This window comes from Lepidochelys kempii, chromosome 3, assembly GCF_965140265.1.
Source record: "Lepidochelys kempii isolate rLepKem1 chromosome 3, rLepKem1.hap2, whole genome shotgun sequence".
NCBI classification, from domain to species: Eukaryota; Metazoa; Chordata; order Testudines; family Cheloniidae; genus Lepidochelys; species Lepidochelys kempii.
The window spans coordinates 36,968,516-36,985,242 of record NC_133258.1 but is presented as its reverse complement, the minus strand read 5'-3'; the positions used below and the strand labels follow the sequence as shown (position 1 = coordinate 36,985,242).

The window sequence follows — 16,727 nt, the reverse complement described above, 5'->3', positions numbered from 1 at the left end:
CTGACATTGTCACAGCTACTTATGCTACCAATGTGCTTCCTGAGAAGTATCATTAGATGCCATTGATTCACCAAAATGATTTTACTTGTTTAGTTTTTCCAGACCGAGAAAGAGAAAATGTCATTTTTATATTATTAAGCAATTCTCATCCTCTCTCATTTTCCCTCGTTCTGGTATCAGCATGACACACTATAACCTCTACTGCTTGCACTGACCTGACCCTGTGTGCATCTGAAATTTGTTCTTCATTCACTCATTTCATTAATTCTAAGAGGCAACTTTGAAGCTGCAGGCCAAATGTAGTAAGACTTTCACAGAGCAGTTATTTTGAGGTCTACGTTTCTTTCTTTAATTAAAAATTAGATTCAAGGTACAAATGAATGGGCTAAGACTTTTCATTCTAAGTTGCACTAGCCACAAATTTTTGAATTTTCCTTTTGCTCTATCAAGTCTTCAGAATTTTTAGAAATGGAAATGTTATTTTATGCCTAGTTTTACCTTTACTAACATAATGTAGCTTCAATATATCTAAAAGGCCAGATCTTGCCACCCTTACTCACACTGAGTAGTACCTCACCCTGTGAATAGGCCCATTGATTTCAACCAATTCTACTAGGTCTATTTTCAGAAGAAGATGCTAGTTGGTGTGAGTAAGGGTATCGGAAGCTGGCACCTATAAATGAGTTAATTTGGAGTGCTATGTTAAACAGTCAGATTTCAAGGCTGATCTCTCTATAAATTTAATATGTTTAGGTTACAATGACTGGCGAGAATTCTGCGGTTTACCAAGACTGGAAACTCAAACTGACCTGAATACAGTAATAGCTAATAGGATGGTAGCTGAAAAAATCATGGAATTGTACAGCAATCCAAACAATATTGATGTTTGGCTCGGTGGCCTAGCAGAAAACTTCCTCCCAGGTGCGAGAACTGGCCCACTGTTTGCATGTATAATTGGAAAGCAAATGAAAGCCCTAAGGGAAGGTGACCGGTAAGTGTATTTATACTGTTTATTTGTACGTAGCACCTCAAAGAGTGCTGCACACTTCACAGATATGAGAAGACAGGTCCTTGTCCCTTATAAAAACATTATGACAAAGGAGGGAGGAAAGAGGAAAAAGTACATGCATTTTTAACATATTAATCCCCACCCGCACTTTTTATTGTTCCTTAATCCCTTGTTTACCAGTTTCTCTTTTTTTTTTTTTCCTGAACCTTCTCTCTATTCTTCCTTTTGTTTGTTTTTGGGCATGATTCCTACCAGCAAGGAGACCACTCCTGTGGCATATTACGAATACACTGCAATCCCATGCTGCTGTTCAGCTGGCTAATACCTCCTGCACCGTACCTATATGAGACTTAAATGGTGCAAAAAAATCTTGTGCAAGTGTGAAACTTCATCCTAGGGAAAGAGAGTTTTACCTGTATAAGAACTGCAGGCTCAGGCTCTGAATAAACGCAAGATTCAGTCGTAGTAATATAAAAACAGTCCATTTTAATGGATTTTAGAATATACTGGAATTTTTTATAAATAGATGCTACTTGTAAATGTAAGGAATGTGCAAAAGGGTCCACACAATCAAATACAGCTGGATTCACTCCTACCAGCCCTTAAGGAACTAATCCTGATTTGTCTAAGGAGACCCATTTTATATTATTTTTAGACCTTTAGGGCCAGAGTCGCATTTAGATTAAGTCTCTTACACCCACATTAAAGCCCCTTTATTGTGCTGGAGTGATGTAACATCTCTGTGATGTACATAAAAATCTAGCCCATAGGGTTTAAATGTGGACTTTAAAAAATTTTAATTAACTCAAAGAATGTCACACAAACAATGAAATGTTGTTAAATGTTGTGCCATTTTTATGATCATGACAAACAGCTCACACAGACTTGTTTTAAACACCATTTCAACTCTTCTGAATCATTTAGAATTTTACTAGCATTAGCACTGTATGAGAATGTTAGATATGATAGTTTTTATTGTCCCTTATTTTGAGTATATGAAACATATCTGAGATTAAATAACATATATGCTTAATTCTGCCATCTCTCTGACCTTTCCCCACTGAAGTTGGCTTCTTTACAGATTTAACCTCTAAAAATAGCAGATCAAATGTAGTAGTGGTTTGGCTGCTAATAATAAAAACGCTCACTTCCTTCAAGGAAGTTTGAAAAGCTATGGGACTGTAGAGACAGCGCATAGTTTTGAGGTGGGACTTAGAGTGAATGTTGGTAAGACCGAGGCTATAATAAGTGAGGAGGAGGACTCACCATAAAGGAAATTACAGGCACAGAGCTTAGAAGAGTGAAAGAATTTAAATGCCTAGGATCAGTGGTTGCTGACAAAGGTGCCCTCTTGAGCTTAGTCTGGAGAGGAGAAGAGTGAGGGGGGACATAACCATCTTCAAGTAAGTAAAATGTTGTTATAAAGAGCAGGATGATAAATTGTTCTCCTTAACCACTGAGGGGAGGACGAGAAGTAACAGGCTTACATTGCAGAAAGAGAGATTTAGGCTAAACATTAGGAAAAACTTCCTAACTGTAAGGGTAGTTAAGCACTAGTACAAATTACCTAGGGAAATTTTGGAATCTCTGTCATTTATCTCCATCATGAGAGGTTTTTAAGAACTGCTTAGACAAACACTTGTCATGGATGGTCTAGAGATAACACTTAGTCCTGCTTCAGGGCAGGAGACTGGACTAGATGACCTATCAAGGTCCCTTCCAGTCCTATATTTCTATGCCCGACATTGTACCAACGCTACTTGATGCAAATGGTGTGAGCTGACCCCAGTTCTCTTTGATAAAAAGATGCCAATAAAGTTTGAAGATATAGTCTAAGGGTACCTCTACACTGCAAAAAAAAAAAAAAGATTATCAACAAGATTCAGAGCCAAGTTCAACCGAGTCAGGCTCACAGGTCTCTGGTTGGGGGTTTAAAAATAACAGTATGGACTTTGCTGCTTGGGCTGGAGCTTGGCTCTGAAACCCAGCAAAAGGGGTGAGTCTCAGAGCCCAAGCAGCAGTGTCTGCACTGCTACTTTTAGCCCTGTGGTGCAGGCTGCTGTCAGCAGATCTAGGCTCTGAACTCGCTCCCATGAGGCCTTTTTTATTTTTGTTAGTGTAGACAGACCCTAAAACTGTAATTTGACCCATCCTAATGTATGGAACTGAGATTTTACCAGACACAGGGAAAGAAATCATTATGCTCTCCACCATGGAAATGAAGATGTTGAGATGGTCAAATGTTTGGACACTCCATGATAGGAAATGAAAGGAGGTTGTGAGGGACCTAATGCTGGTTGCCCCAACTGAAGAGAAATATAGGGAAGCTAGGCTATGTTGGTATAGACACGTCCAGTGGAGACCTGAAAGCAATATTTTTTGTAGAGTGGTCCTTGTGATGATTGTGGACAACCAATGGAGAGGCCAAAGATTCATCCATGAACCAAATATCAGCAGACCAATTGCACAACAGCAAGGTGTACAATCATGAGTTCTGGAAGAAGGCTATACAATTTTTTGACCGTGACTAGGAAAGCATCAAGAAAGAAGAAGATTGTATAGACAGACTGTGATAACAAGTTGATTGATAAATACTGAAGAAACATAGATTCATGTAATGTTTTGTTTTGGTTGTCACCCCTCTAGGGGAGTGAAAGGAAAAGTCTATTATTTTTTTAATTTAGTGACTTTGGTTTAGTGATACAGAGCTCAGGTAACCTGATGATTCATATATTGATTGAGATACCAGTTAACAAGCAGTTCAAGATATCAGTTACCAGATATTGATTTAAGATAATAAATCAGAATTGACCAAGATTTCTGACTGGTTGAACTCTATCCTGGTAGGATCAGAATCTCTCAGCTACATGACTAAAATTGAAATTGTTGCCTTTTGAATTGGCCAAAACAAGTCCACACTTTAAATCCAATAGAGTCATTTAGAAAAAAATGTTTCTGCTCCATCTGGAGTTACTCCTTTATCCTTTGCCTCTTCCTATTCAAATGCTTCACCCTGTGGTGGGATTCAGAAAGAGGCAAAAATTCTGCAGCTGATCTTTCGGCTTTCTGGTTGTAGACTATACTATGGCTTGTCACGTCTGAATTCATTGTTACCCCTAAGATGAACAGCTCCCTCTCATGTTCATTTATTTATATATTGGTGACGTGTCCTGTAGCATATGTTTAATAAATTCTGTATTGTGGAGACATGTAAGTTACAAATGCATAGTCTGACTTCTGGTACATGTAACACTGAGCATGAGGGGTACAAGCAATTTACTTTCAATTTCTCTTCTAAGATATAACTTTTATATTTATTATGTTTAATTAATGAAAAGCAATAACCGATTACCAGGTCTGCATATATGAATAGTGATAATCCTTGTGTTGAAAATATCTCCATTCTTTATGGCTTGGAGGGTATTTGATTTCTTGGTGGGTGAAGGTTGATAGTGGAAAGAATTCAAGAGCAGTGTCAAATGGTTCTTCCCCACTCAACCTGTTGAACATACTCTCACCCCTCCACCCCTCCAGTTCATTAGTCTAATAGATAACTTCCTCTCCTGATGTCAGAACCACCTCTTTTAGATTCTCCTCCCCACCCCTCTTACACCTCTTGAAGATTTCACCCTCTTGATCTTGCGAATTTTAAGGGATGGTTCTTAAGGTGCCCCTGTCAGGGAAAAAGGGTTCAGACCTTGGTCCTGCCAAGTGCTGAGCACTCCTGTAAGATACTAAGCACGCTCATCTCCATAGGAGCTGAGGGTGTTTAGCATGTTGCAGGTGAACTGAGCACTTTGCAGGATTGAGCCCTAACAGGTTTTACACTGGGCACATAAATCTTCAACCAATGTAGCTGTTGTTGTATTGCCGTTAGACAGTGCATATTCCTTAACTGTGTTTTGATGAAATGCTTATTTTTTGTCTCGTAATAATAGTGCACTCTGCAAACAGAAATAATTAACACCTGGAATGTAATCTTTTTAACAAGCACCTACCGATCTTTGCAGATTTTGGTGGGAAAACAGTCATGTTTTCACAGAAACTCAAAGGCATGAACTAAGAAAACATTCTTTGTCCCGTATAATCTGCGATAACACAGGCCTCTCAGAAGTGCCACTGGATGCCTTTCAACTTGGGAAGTTTCCTCAAGACTTTGAGTCATGTGACAATATACCAGGAATAAATTTAGAAGCGTGGCAGGAAAGCAATCAGCAAGGTAATGTGAGAATTAAGCATCTTTACTAAACGGGTAGGAAGGATGGTCCAGTGACTAGAGAGTTGCCCAGAACTTGAGAGACATGAGTTCAAGTCCCTACTCTAACATAGATTTTCTGTAACTTTAGGCAAGTCACTTGGTCTCACTATACCTCAGTTCCCCATTTGTACAAAAATAGCACTTCCATACTGCATTGAGATGTTTTGAACATAAATACATTAGTAATTGTGAGGCACTGCAGTAATAAGGGCGATATAAGTACCATAGATAGTTAATATAGGTAATAATTGTACAGTACTCACCATTAAAAAGTCAACAGTTAACAAGAGTCACCACATACTGATATCCTAAATACTGCACTGAGGTCCTTAAAAGCTCCTACTTAACTTGAGGCACATGAGTAGTCCCACTAAAGTCAACATAGAGTAGACATGGAGAGTGATGTGCGAGAGATAAAACTAGTAAAGCTGAAATGTATCTTTAACTCATAATGTGTCCTTTTTATATTTCTAGAGGAAACATGTGGATTCCCAGAGGGAGTAGCAAATGGAAACTTTCTATATTGTTCAGAATTTGGAAAATCCATGGTGATTTACTCATGTCAACATGGGTACGAACTCCAAGGAGAAGAACAATTAACCTGTACAAGCAGAGGATGGAATTTTCAACCACCAGTTTGTATAGGTATCTGTATTCACACATCTGACTCTGTAATGACCAAGACTAATACGATTCACCAAAAATAAAAATTTCTTATTATTTCCTGTTAAAAAATAAACTATTTCAAAACTCCTTTCCCTTCCCATGCTCTGGCAACCACAGAAGCTGTTGCATATGGTGAAAAGATAGCTAACCACCTGAGGTGGTATTGTTGAGACTCCACAGCTTCTTCACACTTCCCTTCCCAGCTGCAGAATCTCAGACTCCTCCAGTCCTGATCCAGCAACTGGGTTTATGCAAATGATACCAAAGCAAACTAACTAGTAAAAATGAACTATCAAACTAGCATGAAGGTCTGTAGCTCCCAGTGGGAATCTCATAAGGGGAAAGAAGTGAGAGATGTACATTCCCTCTTCCTACAGCCAGAATCATAATAACAGCTAGGGACCGTTCCAGGCAGTTTTCTGGTGCTGTTTCAGTGTAAACTCTCCCCTACATGACTAGTACAGAACCAGTAGCCTATCCAGCCAGCCAGTTAGTGAGGCAAGAGCTACAAACATAGGAATTTTGATCTTAAAACAAAAAGGCAAAATGTTTTTGTTTTAATAATAATAAGCCCCCAACAGGTTTACTGAAGTGCTATAAGTATTGAAACTTGAAACATACAGCTGATTGAAAAATGGTAAAGATATTTTTTCTTGTTCATTCAGCAATTTTAATGAATGTTTATTAAAATTTTCAGGGGCAGGCTTTTGTTTATCTACCTTCTTCTTCCCATTTCTCCCCCCCCCCCCTCCACCTTTTTTCTTTGAGGGGAAGGAAATGGGGAGAGAGAGAAAAAAGAGGGAGCATTGCAAACATTGCATTAATGGAATTTCACTATATGTGAGTTTACTTTATGCAGGATTCCACACCCTCTGTGTGCTCATCTTTGTGAGTTTATATAGACTCAAATGGTTCAGACTTCATGAGAACACTCAAGAAAATGAACCCTGAAAAAGGTCATATTTAGGAATACTTAATGGATGGTGGCAAATTCATTTGAATGCAAGTGCTGTAGCTGATCCTCAATAAAGCTGTTTATCAGCATGTCTATGGGAGTGGAATAAAAAGCTTTTTACTTTAAATGTATGCCATATATAGAAAAATCAAATGAAATCTGCAGCTTTCTTCTTTATTCAAATCCTACTTATCCATTGAGTTCCACCCACATAAATACCATATAAAGAAATAAAGCTGTTAAATGAATTATAATAATTCTTTTTCAATAGATTAATGTTCTGGCGGCAAACTGAATGACTAAATTACATGAATGACTCATTTCTTGTCCTAGTTTTTGTTAATATATTAAGTAATGTCAACAAAAGGCTGTATATCTGCTATAGGAAAACAAGCAGTATAATAAACACTGCATTTATTAAAAGAAAACCATCAAAACCCACTTAATGCAGATACTACTTGAGTTTTACAATAGGAAGCTCTTACTTTGTTACATGCCTGTCTGGGCAGTGTGTTTCGAGTCTTTAAATATAGTACTGTAAGTTAAGAATAAATCAAGTAATTAAATCAACAAGGCATTTCTGAAGATGGTTTCAAAATTATACACATTTCTGGGCTAAAAGGGGGGTCTAATGGCAAGAGTATACGACTGATAGCACTGTACCCAGGGGAAGGTTCACAGGAAAATTGAAAGCACCAAGAAGTTTCGTGGTGAATGTGTATGTGTGTGCAAGATCATCTAATGTTATGCATGGTGCTTTCAGAAATTCAATAACTTGCAGTTTATAACTTGGAAAGGTCCATAGCTTAACTTTTAGTAAACCACCACAAATTATTTAATGGCTGCACTAATTACTCTTCTCTCTCTCTTTTTTTTTTTTTTTTGGTCATTTCCAACAGTAAAAAGTTACACATAATTGCTTTGCAATTTTGCCCGCACATAAGAAAGGAGTCAAATTGAATTTATTAATATGTATTTCATTTTTAGTGCACAAATATCCTTCTCTTTGGAATACCTGTTACAGACAGTTGATGTGTACAAGAATGTAGTGAATGAGTCTCTTAGTTTCTGGCTTTCTGTTATCAATGTGTTTCCACTTTATAGACATCAATGAATGTGAAAACCAAATTAATCTATCTTGCCACACATCTGCTAAATGCATTAACACCATAGGCGGCTACCAGTGTCTCTGCATGGATCCTTACGAACTGGCAGAAGATGGAAGAACGTGCTTAGGTAATGTAATGATCCCTCCGTCCATTAAAACTGTTCCAGTGGTCTGAATGTGCAAATTGTAAACAACATGATTTGTTATACAAAATACGTTGTTAACAGATTAAATTTTATATATATACACATACAGAGAGAGAGAGAGAGAATTTAAACAATCAGACTTATAAAGATACAATCAGATTTTCTCAGGCAAAGTCAGAGTATTGAATATATACACACAGCTGTCACCCTTCAAATTTACAATCTAAACCTCAGCATTTGCACTATTCCTTAGTTATGCCCCAAGATAGTATTTGACTACTACCTACCAGGGTCAGATACTAGATAAGGAATACTGATATTAATGAGGTAACACTATCAAGTCATCAAAGTGGAAAGTTTTTAAAAGCAACATGAGCTTTAGAATACACAAACTTCCCTTTAAGAGAAGAGATGCGATAGTAATAATAATTATCCATGGGTTGTAGCAAAATACTTGCATGTAGTTAGTTGTTAAGCCTATGGAAACTTGAATAAATGCCTGTATATTCTAGATTTCTCTTGGTCATTGTTTAGAAAACACACTCACTGTGTTAGATCATTTTCTCTCATTGTTTGAACAAAATTCAGGATGCTAACTCGTTCTTCTAACTTGAGCTGTGGAGCGAGATAAGCAAAGAAAGCTTCAAGCTTTTCACAGAGAGAATACCTCATGCATTGATAGAGAGGTTCAATAGATTCACAGATTTTAACGCCAGAAATGACCATTATGATTAGTCTGATTTCTCGTATAAACAGGCCATACAATAGTCAATCTCCATACAGTCTTTCTAGCCCATTCAATCCTAGCCCTCTATGCTCAGACAAATGACAGGAGTGGTTTATGTGATTTACCCACCTGTGTATTGAACTGAGGCCGTTAAACCACTTCCTGTTGGCCAGTGAGATGGGTTCAATTTAGCCTTGCTGGTGCATAAGAATGTGAATTGCTACCCCTGTTCCAGTGAGGAGGTCTGCATCTCCATCATTGCATTGCCATCTTGCCCTGGAGCTTCTGCTGGGAAAGGTAGATTTAATTTGAAACAGGAGATCCATATAATCTCTGCTGGCAGAGTGTGCTCCAGGGATGCATGGACTTAGCGCATGCTGCTGCACGTGAGTCAGTGCTATTCATTTTTGAAGCTGCACTGGCTGGCCAAGTGCCCCTCACCAGATGACTTGTACTTCCACAACTGCTCCATCCTTCTGGCAGAATCCTGCCATGGTCAAGAGCTGAGGACTACTTAAAAGGGCAGTGTACTTTAAGTGGTGTCAGCGTATTTAAAGGGGCAACACACGTCTCTCTCTGTCACACACACACGGTGTGTGTCTCTGTCTGTCTCTCTCACACACACACACGGTGTGTGTCTCTGTCACACACACACACACTGTCACAGAATCACAGAATCACAGAACACCAGGGTTGGAAGGGACCCCAGGAAGCCATCCAGTCCAACCCCAACTTGAGTGTGTTTCACACTCAGCTCCCAACGCATACTTGTGTTGTTGTTTGTTACTTCTTGATATTTCTTTCAAAGTGTGCTATTTTAGTTTTTTGACTGGACTATGCATTTCATAATTTTTATTTCTCTCTTAGGCTTAAATTTAATTCTTTGAGTAGTGAGCTCTAAAACGCCTAATCTCTCCTGGCTGGAGTAATTATCCCTATGGTAATTTTTAAAAAATATATATTATATCTAGGTTTTTCATTTCTACTAGTGGCACCCATCCACACATTCCCTCGATATAGTGCACATAACAAAATTCATTCTGCACATGGATGGAAAAAAATTAGAGGGAACACTGTGGAGCCCCTGGATTTTTCTTTTTAGAAATGTCTCTTTGTCTAGTTTCGTGGCTTGCCCACCTTTAGAACTCATAGATCACTGTGGAAAGTCAGTCCTTCTGAGGGTGAAAGGAGAAGGACGAGCTCCCCAAAGTGCCAGCACAGCTCCAGGCTGGAGGGATAGGCAGGTGACAGGGCTAATTCACATTTACAAAATGAAACTTAGGAGTTGGTTATCCCAATTCATTGTTGAAAAAAGGGACATTCAGACTCTTTTGGATGTAAACATAATGTGATGTATTCTTCCAAACTCCAGTTTCTCTCTACATTTAGCACTCTATCTGCTTCAAAACACTCTCTTTTTTTAAAGCAATGGTGTATTTTGTAACATTATTGATGGGCTTTGAATCTCATTGAATGTACAGTTTTAGTCTCCCATTTCACTGCAAACCTCAGTTATGGAACCCTGAAGCCAGTGGGACATTACTTTGAACTGCACAATGAGAATGTCAGCTGATAATACCCCAGTAGAGTCATGCCATAGATTGTTTCCTTGCAAACAGCAAACCGCTTATTGATGCTTGTCAAACTGTGGTTTGGGACCATTAATGGTTCTTAGAGCACTTCGAGGTGGTCCATAGAATTGCTTCTTTCATAGTGTTGAAGCATATATCAGTCTGCAAGGAGTAACACATACCGTTGGTTGTGTCATATGCAAGAACTCATACAGGGTTCCCAGATTTTTTTTAACCTACCGAATTGGGAAAAAAGACATCATTCTGTATGCTGTGCAGGTGCTTGTTGTCTGTCTTTGCTGCGTGTTCCTTTAAATTCAGTCATGGGAAAATTTGTGGACTACTCCAGATCCAGAGAGATAAAACTAAATTTCAGATTAACTCAGACAGATTCGATCAGTAGAGTCTGCAGCAACAAAGGGAAGATTTGATGCAAATATATGTGAAGTCCTAGCCCCAGGGAGAAAAAACAAACAGCATAGGTAGAGAAAAGGGAGCGGGGGCATAGTCAGCCAGCCATACTCACTCGAAGTAAGTTTATTTTCATCTTGTATGTGCAACACTGTCATGCTTTACTGTGTAACTACATAGTGTAGCTGTCACAGGTAAGGTATAGGACTGAAAGGATAGAGAAGGGTGGGGGTACACAACAGGATATAGCTTGAGAACCGGGTCTGCAAAATTAAAAAAAGAATCACTGTTCTAACGATCTCCCATTTTTCTAACAATTATACACCTCTTAACCCACCCTTGCTAATGTATTCATCCTAACCACACCTCAGAGTGACACCACTAGACATTTCTCTTTCAAATTCCAACTTAAATATCTTCCATGGAACCATCCAGTGCTGCAGTCCTCACCAGTAACGTTCCCACCCCCTTGCCGTTGAGCTGCTATCCAATGTACATCTTTGTTTAACTGATTGCAACAGCCTTGGGCTTTGCCTTTCATTTGTTTGTAAAGTGCATTATATGTTTATGGTGCCGTTGAACTAGCAGTTTCCAGAAGAGAGAGTGTAGATGTCTCAACCCCGCACAAGGATATGAAAATAATATTTAACTCTGTTCTGGTTTGTTGTATAACCGGATATGAGAGGGTTCAGAAATCCTACCTGCTTTCTAAGAGCAGAGAGTGAACTGCCTCTCCAGAGGTCACCTGGATGCACAACAGTGTGGAGCAATGAAGCAGGGCTGGGGGCTGAAGACCCAGTCAGGAACTCAGAGGGACCCTGAGAAGCTCTATGAAAAGGCCTTGGAGGCAGAGCAATACACTCAAGGCACAGACAGATGAGCCTGTGCAAGAAACTTCCCCGATCTTGCGCTCCCAAAGTAGTGTTTCCTGTGCTCTGGAGAACACAGGGACTGCTTGCTCCTTCTGCCCTCCAGGATTGGGTCACCATGTTGGGACAGAGGACATGACTCCATTCCCTCTCTGTACTGGTCCATGAAACAGGGCTGGCGCATGAGTGGAGAGTAACCTGGGTGGGTGGAACAAATTGCCAACCCCATGCCAATGTGAATGGAGAACTCCTGGCTCCCACCCTGGGGCAGAACAGCTCCATGTTCCTCTATACAGGGATGTGAGATAAATGCTACAATCTAGCTCTCTATATGGGGGGGGAGGTTTGTAATCTGAGCTCTGCCCCTCTATTCCTGATTCTACATTTTTTTTTAAGTCTGATTCTTTTGCTGAGGCTTATGAACAATGAATGTACCAATAATCACTGGAGTCCAGGGATATTGACTACTGTCATGGTTCAAGTTCAAAACTGTAGAATAAAACCTCATTTGATAATAAATTCCCTGGTCAGCAGGCTCATGTCTCTCTCTCATGCCCCATCTTGCTGAATAATGTGAATTTCTTTATAGTATAACTACCATAAATGTTTTTGAGATTGAGTAATACCTCAGATTCACTTTGGCCAATCAAGCAACAGCTGTTTATTTCTGTTTACTATAAATCAACAGAAATTAGCCCATGGATTTAATCTTTATTGACCGACTTTTTAAGAAGAACACAATCTCTCTCCCTAGATCCAAGGATTAAACTGCAGGCATTCCACACTTGGGCTGTGATCTCATCAGATTTCATTAGCTAATTACTGTATGGTCAGGTCAATATCTGAAGAGGAAACCTCCTAGGCTCACACTTCTTTATGAATTTGTGCTAAACCCATGTTCCAGCACTATTTTTGAAGGTACTGTGTTCCTGGAGGTCCAACCTTTTGGCGTCCATGTAAAACTAAGGTATTGATCACTTGCAGTAATTAAAGATTCTTTGGCACTTTCCACAAGGATAATGGGTGGTATCTATAAGGTCTTAGCCAAACTCCTATGTGGATAATTATACTCTGCCTACTTATCGTTGCTCATGCAGTTTGAACTAAGTAAAAGGTGTACAGTATTCCTGTGTACTCTTAAAGAGCTCCCTGATCCCAGAGGTGGGTTAAATTTGTAAAACGCTTTGAGGTCTTTTTGAATAAAATGCAAAAATTTACATTTGAACTATTATCATTAATTGACAATAGATTACTGTCCTCAACAGCCATCTGTGGTCAGAAAAGACACAGTTTTTATCCAATATACAAAATAATAGACTTAACCTGTGATTTTTCTGTATTGCTTTTAAGTATCATCCAGGTTGTTGGTTGTTTTTTTGGTGGTGTTGATTTCATAATTTTTATTAGAATAGCATTTTTTCAAACTCCAAGTTTTCTGATAAATTTGTAATGAGTTTGTGAACCTCTGTGAGAATGCAACCCATCTCCTCTCTAAACCAACATGCTGATTATCATAGATAAGCAGGTGGAATTTGGAAGTGATTGGAATTTGGGCCTTGTGCAGTTTAGAGTGATTTAAAATTGTGAGAGCACTTCAATCTTCTTAAAAATTTGAAGAGCTCTAGTAATGTTAACTATTCTATGCTGTATATTCATATAACACCTTCACTCCCTTTTTATGGGTATGATTCATCATTAGACCCAAGGCTTTCTTTTCTGAAGTTGGAAACATTTCTCACTCAGTCACAAACCTGTACCAGGAAACTTGATTGGGGAAGTTAAGGAGTTAAATTGTTGAAATGTTCAGCCCACATCTCTCCATTCAGAACAATGATAAATACTGTAACACTCATTTGTTGCTAATCTTTGGTTTATGAGTTCTGCTTTCTTCATTGTCATGGCCTCAAATTAAGGAAGTGACTCAGTGGTATTCAGTCATCCTTTACAAAAATGATGACTGGAATAGGAGATAACAGTACAAAAAGGTAGGAAGAAACCCCTTTGAACCAATAAAAGAAGGAATGTTTAGTGGCCCCTGGGTAAGTCATTTACAAGGAGATTTTCAAAGTATTAAAGGGATGTGTGACTCCTAAATCTCCTGGATGCTTTAAATTAAATCTCTCTAAATTGTCAGTGCTACTAGTGAGTGGTATAATGTGGACTACTTTTACAAATATATATTATAATGCCATGAAAACCCCTCTTTCATGAACTCCCCTTGTAAAAATTCATACAATGGAAACTATGGGGGAATATTTTAGAAGGAAAGGAGTGAAATATAATGAAGAGAGTGCCATCTAATGGCAGCAGCATATTGGGATATACAGCAGAATGAGGGGCAGAATTTTGTGCAGGATAAGATTTTGCCTGTTTTTTTCTCTTATCCAAATATCATCTATCTGAATTAGAGATATATCCGAATGGTATATCTTTGATGGACACACAGCTAGACAAGTTACATATTTTTCAGTATTGTGAATGTTTTATGCTGATCTGAAATTGCCAATTTTCCCATGAATTTCTTATTTGAAATTCAGGTGAGTTTTGCTTTCGTTGTGGGATTAAATTCATAATTCCTCTGGGGTCATGAAGAAATCTCACTAGAACATTTCTGTGCCTTATGGGGCTTTATACCTTACTCTTTGATTCTGGGGATAATCAGCTGAATAACAGCTCCCAGCGTGATATGGCCAAAAGAGCTAATGTGATCCTGGGATGCATAACCAGGGGAATCTAAAATGGTAGAGAGTAGAGGGGTTATTTTACCTCTGTATTTGGCATGGGTGTGACTGTTGCTGGACTACTGTGTCTAGTTCTGGTGCCCACAATTTAAGAAGGATGTTGATAAATTGGAGAGGGTTCAGAGAAGAGTCACGAGAATGATTAAAGGATTAGAACACTTGCTTTATAGTGTTAAACTCAAGGAGCTAAAGCTATTTAGCTTAACAAAGAGAAGGTTAAGGGGCTATGTGACAAGGTGTAAAGACCCCCACAAGGATGAGGAATGTGCAAGAGAGGGCCTGGGGGCAGGGATAGTCCCACCCTTCTGGCCCTGTCAATCATGCATACTAAATTAATAATCCAATCGACTAAATCTTTAGTGCAGAGACAGCATGGACACTGGGAGGCCAGGCTTCTAAATAATACTCAAAACTGATAAATCTCAAGTGTGTTCTGAATGGATCACTTCTAGAGCTTCTCAGCCATTGAAATCAGGACTGGCCAGAAAATGTCAATTCTGTTTCACAAAAAATTTTGAGTTTCAAAAATTATTTCCATTTCAATGCTGAATGAAATGAGACTCTTTGAAATTCTTTGTGAAAAAACACAGGAGAGTGAGACACTCACCCCAGAATAGCCAGTCACCTGGTGGTTAGGGCACTCCTCTGGGAATTGGGAAACTCAGATTCAAGTCCCTGCTCCAAATCAGGCCATGCTAGGACTTGAACCCTGGTCTTCCATATGCAAGAGAAGTACCCTGATCACCAGGTGACTGGCTATTCTGGGGTGAGTCTCATTCACTCATATTTTGGTTTCAAAGAACCAGCATTTTGCAATGGAAAAATACTTCACTGAAAAATTTCAACCAGCTCTAACTGAAATTTCTGAGACGGTCAGCAGTAATGGTGTCTTTTAAATATATAGAATCTGAACTGAGTCTGCCAACTTATGCAGTATACTTCTATCCATGTTGGCCCCAGGATAGTAGATAGACAAGGCAGGTGAGGTAATATCTTTTACTGAGCCAACGTCCATTTGTGAGAGAGACAAGCTGTCGAGTCACACAGAGATTTTCTTCAGGTCTCTGTGTGGCATGGAGGTTTGTCTCTCCCACCAACAGAAGCTGGCTCAATAAAAGGTATTACCTCACCTTGTCTCTCTGACAACATATGTCAGGCTAATGAACAGCCCTCGATGGTAATGATTTTGACACTGCAAGGGTGTTGAATTCCTTCCTCAGTGGGAGTTTTACCTAATAGAGCACTGAGTAAAATCTGACCAAGGATTTCAGGATTTGACTCATCTGTTTCTCCACCTTCTCTCTGTCTGCTTTGTGGCGCTTTGAATAGGGAGGGAGTAGTCCTTGTGTTCCACTGAATGCAGGGACTACCATTGTGACTTACCTAGATGTAGGCTATGCAAGAAATGATGGAAAACTCCTTATGCCTTTCCTTCAAACTGTGCACCTGTGTCAGTGTGAGGTGCAGAATCTGGCACTCTATTTGCTATATAAGCCTGATTTCTTATAGACTGGATAATCTATGCATTTCAGTATTACAGTATTATTATTTATTTGTATTGCAGAAGCTCTAGCATCATTATGCAGGCAAGAAACACATAACATGTTCCCTGGCCCCAAAGAATTTACAGTCTAGGTAGAAGATGAGAGACGACAGGTGGAAACAACAGACAAGAGGGGAGGAATCACAAAGGAACAATGGAACAGTTATGATCTGCATGATACACAGCAGTCACATCACACCTGCTGGCTAACCATTATTACGTATGGATTTAAGGCCCGAAGGGACCAATTTGCTGTTTTTTCTGGTGCAAATGAAACATTTTTTTTTTCATGTTTCAGATTCTGGAAGGATTCCTAAAGGCTCTTTAGTCTCTATCATTTTAGGAGTTACTATGGTCAGTGGTTTGGCAGTATTAAGCTGGATAGTAATTTGCCGGTGGTAAGTTTTACTTTTTTTTTTTTCACCTATTTTATTGAGAAAAGCAGTCATATTTTTCTTCCCTCTTGAAACTTTCCTTACTTCAGTCTTTTTCTTTCTATATAGCCAACAGGTGACAGGAAGTTCTCTATCTGTGATCCTCTGTAGTGTGTAATTCTGTCTAATGTAACCACTAGATATTCTAGTCTCTTTATTATATTTTTGTAATGAAAATGTGAATAGGCATTATCCCAACTTTGGGTGCTGCAAAGAACATCAGATGGAATTTCAGTGATACCTAAGATTTTTCAGCTAACTAATTTACTTCAGTTGAAATACTATTTCA

The 16,727-nt window shown here is 39.0% G+C and overlaps 1 protein-coding gene across 1 annotated transcript in view; it reads left to right on the top strand.

The window, feature by feature from the left end:
* TPO (thyroid peroxidase) overlaps window positions 1-16,406 on the top strand; it is a 52,478-nt gene extending 36,072 nt beyond the window's left edge. The window contains exons 9-13 of the mRNA XM_073336631.1: window positions 754-991; window positions 5,020-5,228; window positions 5,742-5,912; window positions 7,993-8,124; window positions 16,303-16,406. Of these exons, the coding sequence (XP_073192732.1) occupies window positions 754-991; window positions 5,020-5,228; window positions 5,742-5,912; window positions 7,993-8,124; window positions 16,303-16,406 (854 nt within the window). The remainder of the gene's footprint in view (window positions 1-753; window positions 992-5,019; window positions 5,229-5,741; window positions 5,913-7,992; window positions 8,125-16,302) is intronic.
* Window positions 16,407-16,727: the final 321 nt, after the last annotated feature.